This window comes from Girardinichthys multiradiatus, chromosome Y, assembly GCF_021462225.1.
Source record: "Girardinichthys multiradiatus isolate DD_20200921_A chromosome Y, DD_fGirMul_XY1, whole genome shotgun sequence".
Taxonomy (NCBI): domain Eukaryota; kingdom Metazoa; phylum Chordata; class Actinopteri; order Cyprinodontiformes; family Goodeidae; genus Girardinichthys; species Girardinichthys multiradiatus.
In genome coordinates, this window is record NC_061818.1 from 19094005 (window position 1) to 19107855 (window position 13851).

The window sequence follows — 13851 nt, forward strand, 5'->3', positions numbered from 1 at the left end:
AATATTTATGTGATGCCAGGTTGCCAGTTACAAGTTTTACTGTGCTGATTTTGGAGCAGGCAGTTCCTTTTTGGTCAGAACTCTCCCTCAGTCCATATTGATGTTCAACTCAATTAATTTTGGCCTGTTACACTGGCATTCCAGCAGTTTCCAGTTCAAGATAAGCTTCTTTTCATCTAAGAGTATTAATTATCATCAGCAACCACTTGCTAACAGACATTTATCCTACCAGTGTTTGAAGGTCTATGTGGGAATTTAAGCCTGGGTTTATAATTACGACGTTTGGCAACATAACATTCCTATATTTCTTCTGTTGTCTTTCTGTTATATTTTGTTTACCATAACAATGTTTATTTCTATTTTCTGGGATTATTCTTGTCCAAAACACAAAAACCTTGTTGGATTTTCTTTGATAAACCATTTTTACAATATAAAACAATATTCTTTGCATCTTCATTTGTAGTTAAAACACAATCTTTTTATGTTGCAGTATCTTGGGAATGCACATATTTGGCTGTAAGTTCAGTTTGAAGACAGAGGCAGGAGACACAGTTCCTGACAGGAAGAACTTTGACTCCTTGCTTTGGGCCATTGTCACTGTGTTTCAGGTAACAGTAGTTTAAACCCACACATTCATACTATACATTTTCTTTTGTTGGACAAAGAAAAAGACTAAATGCTTTCCATTATCTCTGCCTCTGCTGCAGATTCTAACTCAGGAGGACTGGAACATGGTACTCTACAATGGCATGGCATCCACCTCTCCCTGTGCTGCTCTTTACTTTGTCGCCCTTATGACATTTGGAAACTATGTGCTCTTCAATTTACTTGTTGCCATCCTGGTTGAAGGCTTCCAAGCAGAGGTAATCATGAATCAAAGCACACATTAAAAATAATCAAATAAAAAAGAAAAACATCTGCTGCTTTTTTTAAAGTCTCCACTTTATGTGTCATTTTCCTGATGCTTCTGTCTCTTCTTCCTTCAACAGGGTGATGCAAACCGCTCTTATTCGGATGATGACCGGTCTTCCTATAATTTTGATGAAAATGAAAAGCAAAAAGACTCCCTGCACCTCTCAGGTATCAATGTCTGCAGCATTTTCATCACCGTTGCAACCATTTTACCAAGAGAGTGTAGGTGTTATTTTAAAAGGTTACTAATTACTAAAACAAATTACTTTACAATGAAAATCACTTCAGCTTCAACGCATCAAATTTTTATGCTTTTGTTTTTACTTTCCACTGTACAGTATTTCTTCTGAAACTTCAATTTCAACCTTAAATAAATCTATTTTTTTATTCAAATTGTATGATTAGTAAAATTATAATTACAAATATGAATAGGTGAAGGGGTTCCATAATATTTGAGCATAATGTTCACGGTGAGATATGTAAAAACTGCAGGTTATATCCTAGGGGGAAAAACACCCTACAGTTTTCACAGTCAAGTTTTGCTAAGCACCTTTCCCAGACTATAGATGTAAGCTTAACAAACTGTGTAATGCAAACCTCATTCCTCTTCTGCATCCACTCTGCATATCCCTTCAGATCTGCTGAAAAAGCAGGAATGAACCAATCAAAGACTACAGCACAGAGCGACATTTAGCAGCACATGAGGGAGGAGTCTGATGGTGTCTCATCACTGTTCTCCTGAGTCCGAATGTAAATTTTTAAATGTCAGTGTTCCTGGAAGAAAAGCACATTTGGATTGTTTTTTAAAGAGCTTTTTCTCCCAAAGCCATGTTCACTAATGGATAAACTAGTGACAGTTATCCCTTTGTTTCACTAATATGAGTTTCTTTCTGCCTCCTGAAAGGCAATTTATTGTGAATTAAACCCTCCTCTGCCCCTTGGAGATGGCAATAACATTGTTTTGGGACATTTATTGTGTACAGTGATGGAGAGACCTCTGCTTTCATAGCAGCAACAGACAAAATATAAACAGAAGAAGGAAGAGGTGTACTTAATGTTCATGCTTTCTCTCTTTGACAGCTTCTTTCCACTTATCCATCTTATTTTGCTTCTTACCTCCACTTAACACCCCTGTTGATTCCATTTGTTTGTATCCCCCTTTTCTTTCTGTCCTCTGCAGACCCAAAGATCTGTACCCTGACCCCTAATGGACACCTGGACATGTCATTGTTGCCTGCTGGTCTGTTTCCAGGAGAGAGGTTGACCTTTGCTCTTGGCGCCAGAAAGAACAGTGTTATTTCTCTCGGCAGAGCCGATGTGGAGAAGAGGTCTGTGGTAAGTGGAAAAAGGTTGTAAACATAAACATTGATTACATTCCCTCCTGGCTGAATGACAATATATGTGTTATGTAGGCACATTTAATTTTTGTTACTCTTGGCCTCATTTAACAAACCTGGCACAGATTTGGGTTTAAAAATGATTATAGGGCAAGTTGCACAAGTGATTCATGAAACTCTTTGTATACTGGCCAATGTTAGTGTTCGAGCAACTGGATGTTGATAAATGATGGTGGATTAAAACAGTAATCATGTAATGCTATGTTTTTGATTGTTTTCAACATAGATGAACAAAACAATAACAAAGAAAAATTTCCTCTGATTTTAAATAGACAGAAGATTATTAACATGTTAAAAGACACTTTTACTGCTTGAAAAAAATAATCTCTTTACAGATATGCAATGTTTTGTTTTGTTAATAGGAACGTATACCAGTTCATCAGTTGAAGAGAGAGAGAACACCTGCACAATTATGGCGTTGAAGCTCTTAGCTTTCTTTCTTAAATATAGTTGAAGATGTTGGGGTAGCTCAATAAGAACATGTCTTAGAAGATCAAATTGATTTAATAGTCACCCTACTATAAAATAATAGGTTTGTTTTAGAAAGCTCTCACCTCCTAAGTATAAATATACATGACAGATCCACACATCTGCCGTGCACTCTTTTTACATGCTTGTCATAATCTTTTATTTAATGTTCTACCTAAATAGTCAGCAATAAGTCAGACTCCCAATGACGATTCATTCAGTAGCACTGTAGTGAGTACAATAGCCATTTTCCTGAAAATTTTGAGAAAAGGTATGGTTGTTTAAAATACTTCTGATTTCAGAAGGTAAAAGTTGTCTTTCCTCCTACCTGTAAAATAAGAAAGCAGGTATAAATTTTTTTTTTTTACAATTTTGCTGAAATTCCCCGTCATATTTTTGCCCCTGCTGTGTCTTTGTTTACCATTTGAAGCATTAATTCATTCAGCTTTTCTAATCTTCAATGTAATTTTAATGAAGAAAATTCAGTATTCAAATATATTCACAATAAACATATCAGCAGAAATTTTGCGCTGCTGAACATAATTTTACACCATATCCAGCACATCCTCCTCTCACTTCCAAATTGAGCTTGAAAGTGATCATTCACTTATATTTCTATTATAGGGATATTTCAAACATGAGGCCTAATAAGAGGTTTTTTCAAACAGTTCTTTTAAGGAATTCATGATAGATATTCATCAGCATCAGAGGTTTTCTTTATCAGTATCCAGGTCAAGGCTACCACAACTGGGGCCGTCCGCTGCCTCACCACTTGTGGGCCCGTCGTTCCAGCTGGAGCAGTCTCGGGGGACGTCCCTGCTCCTCTTCATCTCCCTCTGCTAGTCCTGCCTACACGCCCACTTCTGCAAGGCCCTTCTATGGCTATGGTTTGGGGGGTCTAGGAGGGGTGGTAGGAGGAAGCCTTCGTATCCGTGGTCCTCGTGCCTCCTCATCTCCCCACGATCACCACCATATCCAACCAGATGAAGAGGAGTCCCTTCTCTCTCCTCCTGCAGCTGCTCCTCATTGTCTTCAGCCTCCACATCCGAAGCTCCATGACTATTTTGCCTCTCGTAGGGACCGCAGAGCCCTCTCTCTAGAGCTCCCCCACATGCTCCAGTCTCCAGTTGAAAACCCACAGCAACACCACGCTCTGCCTCCCGTGAAACTCTATGGTCACCACAGGAAGAAGAGCCTCTCTGGAGGGCTTGTGATCAGCACCAGTGGAGCCTTGGAAGGAATCCACCAGGACTGTAATGGGAAGTCCCCACTATCGCACCTGCTTCTTCCGCCGTCAAGGCGCCAGGCGGAGCAGACTGAAGGGGCAAACCCCCAGAGCCACCTGATGACAGATGTCTTCCCCCAGGTCAACACACGCAGCAAGGACAGGGAGGACCTGGATGACGACATTGAATATGTAGGTTACTGTTTGTTTATATGGAAAGACAAGTAAACTTAAATGCTTATTTTATTTGTAAAAAATTATATTCTGACAGAAAAACACTAGAGAGCAAATGAGGAGAATCTGGTTTTAGGATTTAAAACAACCAAACTGTTAACTCCAATTTTATAGATCAAGATTTTACAAAAACAATCATTTTTTACACAGATGTGTTTGATTTCTATCAACTTTTCATGTGCATGCACTCACAATCACCAATCTCGCATGGGAGTCCCATTGTTTTCATTGTCAGCAAGTCAGTGTATGAGCAAAACAAGGTTAATTAGGAAGGACTATTTAGACAGCAGGGTGAAAGAGCTGTGCAGATGGTAGTGTTGGAAGATGTTCCAAACTGTTGCCTCATAACTGTTTCACTTGTGTGAATAATTTAAAAAGAATGCAGTCTAAACACATACTTTCTGTGAAGTTTTGTGTATCTTTTCTTAGGTGTGTGTTTCTGTGTGCCTTTATGTACTATGATGTGCGTGATTGTTTGCAGAGCTTGTGCTTCCGAATCCAGAAGATGTTGGAAGCATACAGACCAGACTGGTGTGAAACAAGAGAAGATTGGTCCATCTTTCTTTTCTCCCCACAGAACAAGTGAGTTATTGTTTTATTTCCTGTTTAGATATTTAAAGATAGTGATTCACTTGTACAGCAGTGAGTTTCCTAATGAAGTTGCTTTTTTAGAAATGCAATAGCTTTTCAGAAAGTATGAGAATATTTTAGACAAACAACATTCTGTCAAATTTTCTGACAAATGAGACAGCACCCTTCAATCTAAGGTGAACATAGCTCTAAAAAAGGATTGAAATGCTCGTTTTTTGGTATAATAGTTTTTCAAGGAGTGCTGGTGGTGCCCTCTATGTGATGCCACCCTGAGTAGTAAGCCATACCACCCAAATAAAAAGGTGCCGGTTAACAAATGCATGGTGTACCTTTGTTATTTTGAGCAAGTCGATTTGAAACTGTTTCATGATCGCTTACAGTATCTTTCTTAAATCTGATGCAACTTTTCACTAAATAGTTTCTATTTTGCAATGCTATTATTATTGTTATTACTATTGTTATTATTAGTAGTAGTAGTAGTCCGTCAGTCATTTTCCACCACTTCTTCCATAGTGGGTCGCGGGGAAGCTGGTGCCTATCTATGGGCGGGAGGCGGGGTAGACCCTGGACAGGTCGCCAGTCCATCGCAAGGGAACACACAAACAACCACGCACACACTCATTCATACACCTAAGGGCAATTTAGATTGACCAGTTAACCTAACAGGCATGTCTTTGGACTGTGGGAGGAAGCCGGAGTACCCGGTGAGAACCTACTTATGCACGGGGAGAACATGCAAACTCCATGCAGAAAGATCCCCGGCCGGGAGTTGAACCCAGCAACTTCTTGCTGCAAGGAAACAACTAACTGCGCCACTGTGCAGCCCATTCTTCTTCTTCTTCTTTTTTTTCTTCTTCTTCTTCTTCTTATTATTAATAACAAACATAGTCTACAACAATCCCATTTATCTCCCTCTGTTCTTGTTTTTGTTGAGAAAAAATGTGACAAAGGAACAAATTTTACTCCTATCAAATGTGAATAATGGTTATTTGTTTTACTTTTAGTTTTTATCCAACAGCAGACCACTGTACTCGCCCCCACAAATAAAACCAGGATTGCTCAGGTATAAAAAAGGATAGAATAATAACAATCAAACTAACTACTGAAAAAGTTCTTTTTAAAAAACACATAGCATTTACCACGTTGTAGTCCTGTCTTCATCAACACAATTTTTCACAAAGACAGTTTCATTCCACACACAATTCTCAATAACTTATATTTGGACCAAATAAGTGTTTTTTTTTTTTTTTTTGTTGATCAGTCTGAACTAAACATGTATAATAAGGTCAAACACAACTTAATTTTGGTAGATTGTTCTAAATCATTTTATAGGTTTTTTGTTTTGTTTTGTTTTGTTTTGTTTTTTATGACTATATGACTTTTATTCACTTAACTTGTGTTATAGTACTTTGTAATTTAAAGTTTGTATTTGATGTACTTTTTTTCTGGGGTCTGTTTCCACATTCTTTGAAAATTCAAAATGCAGTTTCTTTCCACAGTACTGAAACAAATGTCTGGAATTACAGATGTTGTGAAAAAGCAAAGTGACTTCATTAGAGCATTGATCGATCATCTCTTTTAAAAATGAGAAAGTTTCTACTTTTGGTAAACAGCAATAGATAAGTCATCTGGATTCAAACCTGCAGGCAGTCTATTGAAATTTGCATAACCTTACAGTGATATGTTAAAATTTGGAATAAAAGCATTGACTGGATGGCTGAATATTTTTGTAAAAGACACTGAAAACATTCTATGTTTATCTAGAATAAATATATTTTACCCTGTTTTTACATTCCTGTCATCTTTTCCAATAAGCACTTCAGTGAAAATATTTAATTGCTTTTTGGCAGTAGGCACTGTCACATGTTCACTTTTCAAAGCAAATTCACTGTTTATACTGGATGTCCCATTTCCTCCCCACCCTCCCCCCTTTTCTTTGTGTGTTTCTCTCAGATCCCTCAACTCTGTTCTCCCAGCAGCGCTCTGTACTCGGGGCTCCTGGGATTCTTAGAGTGGCATTAATGTAATTTGTTTTGAATTAGGGGCAATGTAAACAGGGTCTGAATGACACTATTTACTCACTGAGATGTGAAGGAGCTACCATCTGCAATCACATGAACTGGTTTCATTTTGATTGAATGAGAGTTGCACACAGGTTTGTGCACATTATTGGGACATTAAACATTTGTGATGCCTTTTTAAAGTTCTTCATCTTGTTTTCCCCTGTCAGGTTCAGACAGATGTGCCAGTCCATCATCGCCCATAAGCTGTTCGACTATGTTGTGTTGGCTTTTATCTTCTCCAACTGCATCACAGTGGCTCTAGAGAGGCCAAAGATACTTCAGGGCAGCTTGGTAAATCCATTTGAAATGTGTGTCTATGCATTGCCTCATAAAAGTAATCATACCCCTTGAATTTCTTTTTCAGATCACCTTAAAACAGCAATTACAATGTTTTTTAAAGAGATATTTAAGAGCAACGCAAAAGAGCACATATATGTGAACAGGAAAGAAAATTATACAAGGTTTTCAAATGTATTTTTACCTCAAAAATCTGAAACGTGTGGCGTATATATGCATTTAGCTTCCATTACTCAGATACCCCTAAAAAAATCCTGTGGCATCAACTGCCTTCACCTAATTGGTAAATAGATAACAATTAATCTCATCATAAATGCAACTGTGCTGTCAAGGCCTCAGAGGTTTGTTAGAGAACATTAGTGAACAAAAACACAATGATTGAGAACTAACACAGCAGACAGGTTTTCTAAAAGTTTAAAATGCAACAGGTTATAAAAAAAAAGCTTTGAGAATTCAACAGATCACTTTTAAATCGAGTTTAGTACAACTGCACACCTACCAGGACATGTTTTCCACCTAAGCAGCCAAGAAAGCCAAGGTAACTCTGGATAGTCTGTAAACATCCACAGGTCAAACGGGAGAATTTGTTGAGATGAGAACAATAAATTGTGCAATCCACAAGTCAGGCTGTTATAGAAGAGTGGATAGTACGAAAGATGTTTTAAAGAAGGCCATAAAAAGGCATAAGGGGGACACATCAAACGTGAAGAAAGGTGCTCTGGTCATATGAGTGTAAAACTGAACGTTTAGGCTTTAAAATGAATATAAACGGATGGTATGCATCTGGTATGCTATTTTTGCAAAGGGAGAATTGGCAAAATGTAGTCTGTTAATAGGCAAAGCTGGAAGAGAAAGAAAGATGACTACAAAGTACTGAATACATACTGTATGCAAGCCACACTTTTTAGATTTTTTGTAAGTCATGTCATTGTAAAACTCATGAAAGCTTTTTTCACTATTTCACATTTTGTGTTGATATATCACATATGATTCAAATAACATACATGCAATTTGTGATTATAATGTAACAATATGTGAAAAAATTCAAGGATGTGAATACTTTGTGTGGGGTAGAATCTGCTCATAAATGCTCTTGTTTTTGCCTTATAGTAGTATATTCTTATAATAAATCAAATCCTACTGTCTAAAAGGTGCTGTAAAGAAACTTTAAATCTCCTGATTGGCCCATTTTGTGCTTCTGACACTCAACTTTCTCCTTCTCTGTTTTGTTCATAAAGGAAAGAGTCTTTCTCACAATTTCCAACTACATCTTTACTGCCATCTTTGTGAGCGAGATGACTCTCAAGGTAACATTTTATAACCTGTCTCTCTTTACTGCCAGTGCAGACTCTGAAGAGATGTCTTCTTTACTAGTCTGTTACAATTGACTCATTATAAGAGCTAACACAGAACATATTCTACTGTTCCCTTCCTTCCCTTACAGCCAATTCCCAGATTCTTTTGGAGAATGAAGCAGTTATGTATTGTTATTAATTAGTGGCCAATCTACTCTTATATATATCTATATATATATCTATCTATATATAGATATATATATATATATATATCTGTGTATATATATATCTGTATATATATATATATATATATATAGATAGATAGATAGATATTCCCCTTCTATGCTGTGTCTCTTTCCTTTTTCTCTCTACTTGTATGATTTATCTTCTCTAGGGGCTTCAGCACATCTTTTTCTAAATCTTACTTTTTGTTTCTCCATTTTTTCTTTGATTTTTCTGCTTCGTTTTTTGTTCCTGGTCTCTGTTTTCTCTGGGAAAGTATATGGCATAAGTGGGCCATCAATTATGTACTCCCGCAATTAATTATTAACCAATCTGAGCCCGTCAAGAAGCCACAGAATTGTCAGCCCCCTGGCCGAGTAGTACATGTCTTCCTTTGAGTCTGTATGTATCTCAGAACCTCATGTTTCTCCAAAACGTGTGTTGATGGGCTTGTTTGTGTAGCATCAATCTCTCCATAGGATTCTATCATCAGTTTGAATGCTGACTACAAGATAGAGCCAAAAAAAGAAAAACACAGAAACAGTACAAGAATTGGTCAGCAGCCTAAAGCATCTTCAGGCAAAATATTGGAGTTAGAAAAATATGTTTGATGTACATTGCATTTTTGTATGGTTTCTGCAGACTATAGAAGTGATAAATATGATTTATAGGTAGGTTGCTTTGCAAAAGTAATGGGTCACCCCTTATTTTCTTATATGTGGCTTCTGAGAAACCTTTCCAAACAAGTCTTTTCTGAAGCTCTTTCTTTGGACTTTACCTGGACTGGACAAATTTCAGAGGAATGTTTGTTTGTTTGTTTGTTAGGTCACTTAATGCTGACATAGGAAACATTCAAACATAAAAAGGCTTTTCAACTCAAGGGAGGAACCAATGTTTTGTCGACACATAACAGACAACGTAGCAAAGAACCAATTTGCATTGGCTCATTATACAGTTGCCATTATATGAACCTTTAGGTTTAATGGCATATAAATCCATGCTGCTTTAAGGGACAGTTCAGATATTATGAAGTGATGTTCCGTTACGCTGTTAAGTTGCCTGTAGTAGGTATGTGTTATATTGCAGTGAGAATGTATAAAAGTACACATAGATCAGAGCAGCGGAGTTCTAACAGCTAGTCAGAAGAGTGACCAGTTTTAGCTGATTTTAACAATCTAAACAAGTCAAACTGAGCTTGTTTATATTTGTCCGATAGTTTTGTCGCTACATCGTTTTACAAGACACAGTAAGATTTCTTGCTCATTTCACCGATTCCACATTAAGGTTGTGCTGGTTGTGGCTGCCAGCTGTATTAGTCTGGATTATCTGTGATTAGTTGATTAGCTTATCAGTTTTCTCTAAGAGTCAAGTAAAGTGAGTAAATGGATATTTCAACTGGCTGTCTGTTTTGACAGCCAGTCATAAGATGGTATATTCCTGTGCTTTTCCAGGTCTCATAGTTGTTTGAAAATTATCAGACTGATTTGATACAGCTTAAAGCTTCTGCTAACATAAAGTTATGTAGTAGTATGAATGTTGTTTTGCTGAGAAAGCAGTAAAAAGCGCAACAACCATCCTTAACTAAAGTCTAAACATTCAGTAACTGTTAATATAACATTGTATCCCATGGGTGCAAACATTTTATGCGTAAGTCTCAAGGCACTATACAAAAAATGTCAATTTAATCATATCATTCAGACAGTTTTCATGTCAAGTACATACATTGTAAATTGATCCAAGTTATCAAACATTACAGTGAAGTTCAGTTTATTTTCACATTGGTTAAAAAGTTTTTAAACAGAGCCAATTGCATCAAGTCATTCACTCCTCCTGGAAAGGCATGTAGAAACAGTAGAAAGTTGTTTGCAATGTATTGAAGACTTTGCAGTGATCCCTCATATCGAGCATGCATGTAGTGACAGCAAAAACAAAAACTCTTCTATTACCGTAAGAAACCTGCAGCGGAATCAGGATCAGTGAGAGCAGCCATCTGCCTGACCGACTGGGGGTCTGAGAATACAGAGCATACACACAAAAAATACAGAAGCACTGATCCAGGAGTAGCTTGATTATTGAGGGCCTTATATGTTAGAAGGATGTGTGGACTTTCTGATAGTGACAAATTACAATATTTCAGCCTTGAAGTAACAAATATATGGACTAGTTTGTCAGTATCACTCCTGGAAAGGATATGTCTAATTTCAGCAATATTCCAGAGGTGAAAGAAGGAAATCCTACACACTTGCTTAATATGGAATTTAAATTACATGTCCTGGTCAAAAATAACACCAAGATTCCTTACTTTATAACCTGAGGGAAATTAAGTGCAATTCAGTAAATAGCATTTCAATATTTCCTTTCTGCACATTTGATACTGTAGTATACCTAATCATCCAACCTGCCATGGATTCTTTGGACATGTCCAGAAATTAAAACGGTACGTATTCTACACAAATGCGGGCCTGCAATGGTATTTATGCAAATACCGTTCAGATTTCGCAGCAATAGCCAGATGATAATTTTCCTTTACCTCATTATACGGTATGCATAGGTGAAGATTCACTTTCCTCAGCATACCAAAGTTTGAAGTAGTTACAAAGAGGCAACCTTAATCAATATTTTGTTTCCAGGCTGTCATAAAGTTTACATTTATCCTGCTTCCTATGTGGAATTTATTGGAAATACCAACAATAACAGTTTGAAATAAATGTTTGAAAAGAATTTTAGCACTACTAAGATGACTAGCAAAAACTTAGAAACTAATAATTTGGCATACAGTTGAAATGTATACAGTAGTTGTAGTTTAAAACGTATTGACATAAACTGCAAAAACCAAAAACTTGTTATGAATTCAGGTCCCTTTTTATGATTAAAATCAGTTTAAACTTTTGGTATTCAGACTTTAGATGTTTCCTAGGCACTGATATTTCAACCATTTTGATGTTTGCACACAATACCCTCATGGTCTGTCAAAGCTTTACTGAACACTTGGCAAACAGCTTCAAATGTCCGATTTTTGCTTAAGCAGACATCAAGATCAACATTCAATTCAATACAATTCAGTTTTATTTATATAGCGCCAATTCACAACACATGTTGTCTCAAGGCACTTCACAACAGTCATGTACATACATTCCAATTAATCCTAACAATTGAACAGTGCAGTCGAAGTTAGCTTTTTATTCAAATTGGATAAAACGTTTTTCTATCTAAGGAAACCCAGCAGATTGCATCCAGTCAGTGACTTGCAGCATTCCCTCCTCCCGGATGAGCATGTAGAGACAGTGGACTGTCACTGGTGTTGACTTTGCAGCAATCCCTCATACTGAGCATGCATGTAGCGACAGTGGAGAGGAAAAACTCCCTTTTAACAGGAAGAAACCTCCCGCAGAACCAGGCTCAGTGTGAGCGGCCATCTGCCACGACCGACTGGGGGTTTGAGAGAACAGAGCAGAGACACAAAAAGAACAAAGAAGCACTGATCCAGGAGTACTTTCTATGGGAAGGAAAAGTAAATGTTAATGGATGTAGCTCCTTTAGTCGTTTCACCTAGAAAGAAAGAACAGATAAACTCTGACCCAGTTTTCAAGGTTAGAGTTTGAAAGAGAGCACATATAATTAGTTACAGTAAAAGCTCAGTCAATTTCCATGTCTAGGAGAGAGAAAGGGTTAAACACTAAAAGACAGGGCTATGTGGATCATCGGTAGAGGGTGTCACAGGCAGACACAGAGCCAGGCCAGGTGTAGCTTCTAGGAAGAGAAAAGAGAGAACAAGGTTAAAAGCTGAAATAACAGCAAATAATGCAAGATAAACTTTACTGTTCCCAAGGGGCAATTTGTTTTTCAGCCAGGAAAGAACAAATGCAAAGAAAAGTACAAATACAACTGACAGAAATACAAAAATAACACCCATGGCAAACATAGGCTACTGCAGTATATACTTGGGCTTATCTGATGAAATTTTTAATGAGGCAGTTGACACTAACGGGGATAAATGAACATTTGTACTATGTTGTATGGCACTTTGTCACCATGTATCTGCAAGCCAATAGCAGCAACCTGTAATTACAGTAAATCCTGGGGAGCTCTAGAAAACATATCTCCATTGTTTTGCTGCACATCTTTACAAGCAGTTTAGCCTGGGCTTATTTTTAAGGGTGGGAGTATGGGGTAAGAACGCTGTCAAAAACAATGTGTATGTAAAGACGGAAATGTGTGCATATTAGTCAATAGTTGTTCATAAGTAAAATCCAAAAGAGGTATTGTATATTTTCTCTGTAAGAATACAAAATAAAATGTTACAGCTTCAAGAAATTACAAACACAAAGTTTAAGTTTACAGTTGTGTTTTATTCTTTATGAATACAATATGCTATAACAGTTTGTGAATGCGATTTCTTTTCTATGAGAATACGAATTTACATCAGCGACTTGGCGTCACGTGATCTCAGGCTGGTTAGTGGAGCACATAGTTAGATTCGCGTTTTTCTGGAGGCTGGATCAGCGCTCTGCCGGCTCACTATAGACTGGAATTACAAGCTCCACTTCAGGCAAAGTTTTAAAATTTCTTCAATTGAATTAATCAAAAGTCAGCAAGACTCTCCAAACGGGGGGTTTCCTGATCCCGGCAAGCACTCACCATCAGTAGGCAAAAACAGCTAATTAATTTACTAAGTCCTGACCAAGTGGTCTGGGGTGTGAATTACAATCTGTCAAAATGACAGATGGCCCTCAGATATTTCGGTCACCATTTAAAAAAAAAATAAATACAGTTGAAACCGAAGATATTTGGTTGCATATTTATAAAACTTGGTCTGAAGCAGACAATCTACAACTTTCTGTAATTTCTGTTCAAACTGCCTTGATATACCAAGTGCATGTTCTTAACATTTCTTTACCACATTTCTTCTCAGGTGGTTTCCATGGGACTGTACATGGGTGAACAGGCTTATCTGCGGAGCAGCTGGAACGTTCTGGATGGATTCCTGGTTTTTGTGTCACTGATTGATATTGTTGTGTCCATGGCTGGAGGAGCGAAAATCTTGGGTGTTCTCAGAGTACTCAGACTGCTCCGAACATTGCGTCCCCTCAGGTACACATTGAGCCCTGGCACATTAAGTATCATACTTGTAGTGTCACACTATTTTT

At 37.5% G+C, this 13851-nt stretch overlaps 1 protein-coding gene across 1 annotated transcript in view; it reads left to right on the plus strand.

Annotated features, from left to right (window-relative positions):
- LOC124864946 (voltage-dependent T-type calcium channel subunit alpha-1I-like) overlaps positions 1-13851 on the plus strand; it is a 142274-nt gene that overhangs the window by 71274 nt on the left and 57149 nt on the right. Inside the window, exons 11-19 of the mRNA XM_047359888.1 lie at positions 491-608; positions 708-863; positions 990-1080; positions 2093-2247; positions 3502-4194; positions 4718-4818; positions 7058-7181; positions 8426-8494; positions 13617-13795. Coding sequence (XP_047215844.1) covers positions 491-608; positions 708-863; positions 990-1080; positions 2093-2247; positions 3502-4194; positions 4718-4818; positions 7058-7181; positions 8426-8494; positions 13617-13795 — 1686 coding nt within the window. The remainder of the gene's footprint in view (positions 1-490; positions 609-707; positions 864-989; positions 1081-2092; positions 2248-3501; positions 4195-4717; positions 4819-7057; positions 7182-8425; positions 8495-13616; positions 13796-13851) is intronic.